This window comes from Asparagus officinalis, chromosome 5 (genome assembly GCF_001876935.1).
Source record: "Asparagus officinalis chromosome 5, Aspof.V1, whole genome shotgun sequence".
Lineage (NCBI taxonomy): Eukaryota > Viridiplantae > Streptophyta > Magnoliopsida > Asparagales > Asparagaceae > Asparagus > Asparagus officinalis.
The window spans coordinates 83,796,507-83,803,738 of NC_033798.1; the positions used below are offsets into that span (position 1 = coordinate 83,796,507).

Below are 7,232 nucleotides of genomic sequence, written 5' to 3' on the forward strand. Positions count from 1 at the left end.
AAACAAAAGACTCCTTAGCATGTTCCCAGGTTCCTCTAAACAGTACTCTCTCTCCCCACTTTCTTTCTCCAAAATTAAAGAAACAAAAGAAGCATCCCTTTAATTGATTGACTTTGGAGAGAAAGAAAAGGTTGCAAAAGGAGAGAGAAAGAGAAAGAAGTCAGTACAAGAGTCCAAGAGAACTCTCTAAGACATCAAGATGAATAGAGGAGCCTTTGAGAGTACTAATTCAATCCATCAAATGATGGGGGGAGCCCCTGGTGGCTTGTGGAGCTTGGATAGCATGAGGCCAACTCATCCACTACAAACATATCCTCTTCTTCCTCCATCATCATCATCATCATCATCAACTGCCTCATCTTCTTCCTCCTTGCCACAGTTCTTGCAGCCATCTAATCTTCATTCTATGGCCTCCAATTGGCATGACAACCAAGAGCCCCCTGAGTCATGGAGCCAATTGTTGATGTATCTCTCTCTCTCTCTCTCTCTCTCTCTCTCTCTCTCTCTCATATTTCTTTCTATTTATATTCTACTAAATATTTCTCTCTCTCTCTCTCTCTCTCACATATTTCTTTCTCTTTATATTCTACTAAATATTTCTACACACGCTTAGTTTCCCAATAAATTTTATTTAATAGGGAACATCAAATTCTTCTAGAGTAAAATACAAAATTAATGCATACAACAATCCTTGTTCTCTCTAATTATAACCTTCTAAATATTTATCTATCCATCTTACCATTTAATTAATTTTATCAATTATGTCCATCATGTATTACATGCTTAACTTCACAAAAATATAATATTGTAAGAGAGGTTTGAAATTCCTCGCAAGGAAACAACATACATAAGGAAAATGGATAGAAGACAACCATTTTACTTTTTTAGTAACATTCTCATTTATCTATCCAAATAAGTACATATGCTTCTGATCTAAATAGCATGAGCACTTTTATGAATTTGATCATTTTAATTTTCTGAATTAATGACTATAATTTTTTATGTGTTAACAATTTTTCTTATAATATTTCTTTGTTTGTTCATTTCTTTCATACACACACACACACACACACCACTTTATGCATGCATCTATAGCATTTGTCTACTTATGACTATTGATTTTAATCTTTTTAGGGGGGGCTTGGTAGAAGAGGATAGATGTTGCTTACTCACTCCTTTCCAAAATAATAAGGTGGAGAAATGGCAAAACAATTTGATGTATCCACCATCAAGTGCATGTATTGATGTCAAGCAAGACTTATCCACCAAAGGATGTATCTACGGCCAAACTAAGGAAGAAATCCAAACACCTAGGTCTTCTTGGAGTCAATTTCTACCAAACTCCTCTCCTAGGTCTTGTGTCACAACAAACTTCAATGGCAGTATGTTGGACTTTGCAAATAACAAGACAGACACAAGACAACAGGAGCTTGAACATTCATCTCAAGAGGTAAGAGTGTAGTTGTTCTTTTAATTTCTTCCACTTTTTGTTATTTACTGTCTGAAAAGGATGTTGACTTGATATATACAAGCAGTAGATATATATAGTGATCCATAGATGCATGGTTGGTGCAACACTTAATTCAACTTTACTCTTAATATATTAATGAATCTAGATCATATTCTTAAAGCTACCTACTTCGTTTTTCCTCCCTTAATTTTTTAAGTGAATTGGGTTTATATGATATCATATAATTTTAGTTCAGTTTGAGGGCAATTAGTACATGTACATGACTTCATATTTAACGAGCCATTAAAGACCTACTTAGTTTTCTGAATTTTTCTTTCCTCTTTTGTCTTCCAGTGCAACAGCACATCCACAGGTTCCCCATACAAAAAGGCTAGGGTTCAAGCCTCCTCAGCTCAATCTACTTTCAAGGTGAACTTCTATATCTTTTTCTTTTTCAAAGGTAAACTGTTTGGTGGAAACCTTAATTAACAACAGTACTCTATGTTCATAATTAACTCTTTTCTTACTCCCATTATCTGTAAACATGTGTGTTATTGTTATCTGCTGCATGAAAAATAATATGAAAAGATTGGATGATTTAGATAACTAGTACTAATTGAGAAAGTTATTAATTTTTATTTAATGATCAATCCAGGTGAGGAAGGAGAAATTAGGAGATAGGATCACAGCACTGCATCAGCTAGTCTCCCCATTTGGAAAGGTATTAGCACATTATATAATTTCCAAGTTATAAGCTTTAATAAGCTAATCGTTGCTATATTGAATAAGGCCTTTGCCCTATTTTTACTTAAAAAAAGTTTTAAGCTTTTATCATGGTTGTCTAATATTATTTCTTTGCCCATTTTTGCAGACTGACACAGCATCTGTGCTGTTGGAAGCCATTGGCTATATCAGATTCCTGCAAAGTCAAATTGAGGTCTAAGCTTTGTTTCACTCTTTTCCTGTATACTTTTGAGGTTAATGCAAGAGAAAAACAGAGAAAGTGAGAGCACGCAGTAAAAGCTAGTTCAGATGGGAACAGTGGATGATAATTTTTTTTAGCATCTTTTAGTTATTTGGTGGCTTGTATTGTCATGTGTTTAGTTGATTATTCTCTGGTTCATTCAGTACTACTCAATTCATATATCTCTTTATGAATTGATCCAGGCTCTGAGCTCCCCGTACTTGGCATCTTCTACTGGCATCGTGAACATGAAGCCTGCTGCAGTAAGTAGTCTCTCNNNNATTCTCTCTCTCTCTCTCTCTCTCTCTCTCTCTCTCTCTCTCTCTCTCTCTCTCTCTCTCATACACAAATACAAGCAAACAAACGCACAAGACCAAAGGGCACATGGTATAATCATAAACCCAGCATTGCGTATCATAAAAAGGGATCTACAGGGTCAGCAGAGGCGTCAATAGTACTACAGTATGCTTTTTTAGAATATGCAAAATTAATTATCACGAGAATGCATCAATTTACGTTCATGGTTACAAATTAAATGCAATTTTAATATGAATAAAGTACATTGGTTGTCGTGTAGCAAAAGAACTATACGGGGTTGAGTGCAAATCCTATCAGAACATCCCGACCACATGGGGTGTTGCAATAGGTTTTTTGGGGGGGAGTGGAATACCCACACTACCCCCTATTTCACATATGTGCGGTTCAGAATGTCACGCACAGTGTGGGCTTTCTGATATGATCGACACTCTAGGGGATCTATCCACAACAATATTAGAAGTACAAGGTATCTAGATCCGCAGTTGAGCGATAATACTGGGGGTCTATCAGCAATTTAATTATAACCCTTTTCTCTCTACAATTACACTAGAGGTTTCATGATATTAGGTTTAGAAGTATCTATAAAACTAACCAAGTTCTGTAACATATTTTTTCTTGAGTTAGGTCTAGCTAGTTTCATTTTCAAGCTCATGACTTCCTTTTTCTTGAAAGTCAAAAATGCCAATTGGTGAACTGTGATGATAAGTCTCATGCCTACTTATAGTTAGTTAAATGCAAACCAACTTCTCTGTTGTCTTTGTATGTCACTCATAGGAGACTCCTAGTTTTAGTGTTACAATAAGGTGATCATAAGAATATATAATTGGTCTTTTCAGGCAAATGGAGAGAGGAATTGCATATTTCCAGAAGACCCAGGCCAGGTACATGCCTCATTCTAATGAGAAAGCCTTAATTCTTAATTTAATTACTTCTCCCTTTTAGACTCTTAAAAAAAAGTTAGCTAAAGGAACAAAGTTCGAACTTTACAGCCTTTTGGGTATCTTTCAAAAAGCATGTTACAAAGTCCTTTGCTGATAAGTAGTCATTAACAATTATGACTGTATTAATCCCTTTACAAATATGATGATGATTCCTTGTGCAGCTGCTGAATGACAATTGCATGAAGAGAAGAGGGATATCTGAGGTATAAAATATAAGTCCATTTAAATTATGCCAAATCCGCCCCTGTTTTTCGATCAAAAAAAAATTATGCCAAATCCAGAAATCTAGAGTTAATTCCAAATACATCCCCTTCTACTATGAGAATGTAGTCATGATTTAGCCCATGTTAAATTGAGCAGGAATATTGAGGAGAAAGTACGTTAACTTGATTGATGAATTAATACTCTTGTATACAAGAATTTATATACAGATTAGAAAACCTAACAATGAAGGTCTCAAAGAAGGAACAAATTAAATAACTGTCAATATATTTAACAATTAGCCCAAAAGTTCTTTATCAACACTTATACCCGTGACAATATAAAAGTTCTAGCTGTATTTCTAATACATGTAATCTCATTTTGTTCTTGTAATCTCAGTCCATAGTATTGAGTATTTTGATATGTACAGATTTTCACAATTGGGAAATGAATAAAATTTTTCATTGACCAAAAAAAACACTTATACCCGTTGGAAATCTAGACGGTATTATTTCTCCCGTTTAATTTAGATGTCACATGGGAATCAGCTGACAATAAGTGACTTTTTTCTCCTGGCTTAAAAAAAGTTTAATTTTCCTCTAACTTGAACACAAAAAAGTAAGTCATCGGAGGTTTACGCGAATATAATATATTTTGGCATAAAGAAAAACTCATTTTTCTTGTTATAATTACAGGATAATGATACTGATCTCGAGCCAAAGAAGGACCTGAGGAGTAGGGGACTATGCCTTGTTCCTGTGTCCTTCACTTTGCACGTTGGCAGCGACAATGGCGCTGACTACTGGGCTCCAACCTTTGGTGGGGGATTCCGATAAGAGATCACCGGAGTCCATTATTAACGGTGGATATAACATCATGAGCGGTCACCCTGATAAGATCACTCGGCTATAGGCTGACTGCTCATGATGCTATACACTTAATTTAACTCTTGTTAGGTTATCAAAGTTTGATGATATATTAGAGGACTGGAAGGACCCAGGCATAATGATTGCACTTTAGTCTAAACCTAGTACATGTGTAGTTTATATGAGATGTAATTACATAATAGGAGTTGGTTCATTGGCTACCTTTTTTGACTCAATGAAAGGAAGTGAATCATCACTCTAAACATGTAGCCATATGTGTATTTTCCATAAAAGTTCGTATGTATAATGTATATGTAGCATGGATCTGACCACTCTCAGTACCAAAGCAATATTTATATACACATATATAATTTGTTTGTCTTTGTTGTTCAGCATACAGATGTAATTTTCCATCTTTAAGGTGTTTTGTAGCTGATTAACTCTAAGGATGGGAAAGGTATTAACATTATTAATGAAATTACATATATAAGAGATCCTCAGTTGCCCATATTGCTGCAAACCATTATTACAATTATTACCCAAAAAGAAATACATTCACAAGTTTACTGATAATCTTTTTATTAATAGATTAGGTAGAATTCTCTCTAGAAATATTGCAAAATAAATATAATAAGCCACTTTTTCACATTAACCATGAGCAAATTGTCTCCTTTTCAAGCATGGACAAATAAACACTTTAAAGTTCTCTTTTTTTCACTTTTAGACCCTTTAGATAAATAAAACCTCTACATAAAATATATTTTTCACATAAATTACCAAAATGAGATTTCAAGGTTGAAAGATTTGGTTCCAAATATCTCTATTGTTTTTTAGGGTTTTCCAATATTAGTCCCTTAAATCTTTACTATATTGAAATTAGTCTCTCTAAACATTGAAATTGCTGTTAGGTATCCAGTTCTATGCTTCAAATTAATTAATCCTCTAATTGCTACTCTCACTCTTGATTGAAGGAACTAATTTCAAAATAACTTTAGAATTGAGAGAGTTAATAGCAATTTCAATGATTTAAGGGACTAATTACAAAATAACTTAAGAATCGAGGACCTAAATAATTTCAATGCTTTGAGGACAAATTTCAAAGTTCTAAAGAATTAAGGGACTAATGCGAGGAAAAACCCTTGTTTTTTATAGTTATGAAGATATCTTGAATCTCATGATTCACGGCACGTGCAAGCTAAATCTACTGATATGCGTGGAAATGGAAGCAAGTCCTGAGTTGTTGAGTAAATGGGGCTCCGTTGATGCTTTTAAGCTTAATCTCTCTTAGTGCTTACTTAACAACAAATCTAAAGTGTCTCTTGCCTATAATATGCTCTATGATCACAACTATACTGCTTCATGGTCCTCTCTTATTTTGGGGCCTTTAACCGTACCCAAACATGGCTTGAATATTGAATGGCTTGCAGCAAAGGTGGAGGCTTTTCAGTCAGGCTAGATTGATGAGAATGGGGACCATTGATTTTTTTTTTTTTTTTTTTAACTGTGTTCTCTTCATCTCTTTTGATGAGAATGGGGACCATTGATTTTTTTTTTTTTTTTTTTAACTGTGTTCTCTTCATCTCTTTGGTCCGTAAAAAACAGAAGACATTTTGTTCAGAAGTCTTTAACAGTGAGTAGCCCGGTGGCTAACATCAGGAGAGAGGCTAGGTTGTGACCGGAGTTTTCCAAAGTCTAGAATTCCTTTGCATAGTGTATATAAGTATTATCATTGAGATGTTAGGATTTTGCTTTACATGATCTTCGATGATTGATGTTATCTAAGGTATGCCTGGGGATTTTGTATCGTACACACACTGCACATTTGGTTAATGAAAATACGTTCATTTACCAAAACGGAAAAAGAAGGGGCCGGGGATAAACAATGCAGGTCCAAACAATGGGTACAGTCTGATTTTCTCAAACTTTGTGATATGAATCCCTTACATCCTTCACATTTCGAAATTAGCCCCTCAAAAGATTGAAATTGATATCATATCCCTCAAATCTTTAGTTATTTTGGAATTGCTCTCTCAAATAATCTTTGAAACTGCAATCAGGTTTCTGAGAATTCTTAAGTTATTTCTAAATTAGTCCCTCCGTCAGTCAAGAGGAGAAGCAGCAACTTGAGGGATAACAAAGTAGAATCTATTGTTAGACTATCATGTCCCTAAATTCTCACAAGTTTCTTTCAAATTAATCACTCTAATTGATATTTTATGCTCTTGATTAGAGATTCTAATTTATAAATATCTTGAGAATTGGGGGATCTAGTGGCAATTTCAATGATTTGATGGCTAAATCAAAAATAGCTTAAGATTTGAGGGACCTAATCGCAACTTTGATGATTTGACAGACTAATGTCCAAATATAAACGATGTAAGGGACCAATACGAAAAAGTCGAATCCGAACAAGCCCCTTCATCCTCGCGCTTTCCCGCCTCGTCTACTCTACCACACTCACAAAAAAATGCTTCTCCCCTCCACGGCTCCAC

At 34.8% G+C, this 7,232-nt stretch overlaps 1 protein-coding gene across 2 annotated transcripts; it reads left to right on the forward strand.

The window, feature by feature from the left end:
* On the forward strand, nucleotides 66-5,123 carry LOC109839934 (transcription factor bHLH68). 2 transcript variants are annotated; one of them, XM_020408398.1, is made up of 9 exons: nucleotides 67-465; nucleotides 1,135-1,450; nucleotides 1,805-1,879; nucleotides 2,106-2,171; nucleotides 2,322-2,387; nucleotides 2,618-2,677; nucleotides 3,569-3,613; nucleotides 3,835-3,876; nucleotides 4,570-5,123. In XM_020408398.1, the coding sequence occupies exons 1-9, from the start codon at nucleotides 200-202 to the stop codon at nucleotides 4,708-4,710; spliced, it is 1,077 nt and encodes a 358-aa protein (XP_020263987.1). In that variant the 5' UTR covers nucleotides 67-199; the 3' UTR covers nucleotides 4,711-5,123. The 2 variants fall into 2 exon arrangements, with proteins under 2 accessions (XP_020263988.1, XP_020263987.1); XM_020408399.1 differs by lacking the exon at nucleotides 3,835-3,876 and having other exon boundaries at nucleotides 66-465.

Excerpts from the sequence above, each read along its gene's own strand:
- LOC109839934 (XM_020408398.1), top strand. The coding sequence starts at position 200 with ATGAATAGAGGAGCCTTTGAGAGTACTAATTCAATCCATCAAATGATG. Across the intron at positions 3,614-3,834 it reads TTCCAGAAGACCCAGGCCAG|CTGCTGAATGACAATTGCAT; the intron begins GTACATGCCTCA and ends TTCCTTGTGCAG. Across the intron at positions 3,877-4,569 it reads AGAGAAGAGGGATATCTGAG|GATAATGATACTGATCTCGA; the intron begins GTATAAAATATA and ends TTATAATTACAG.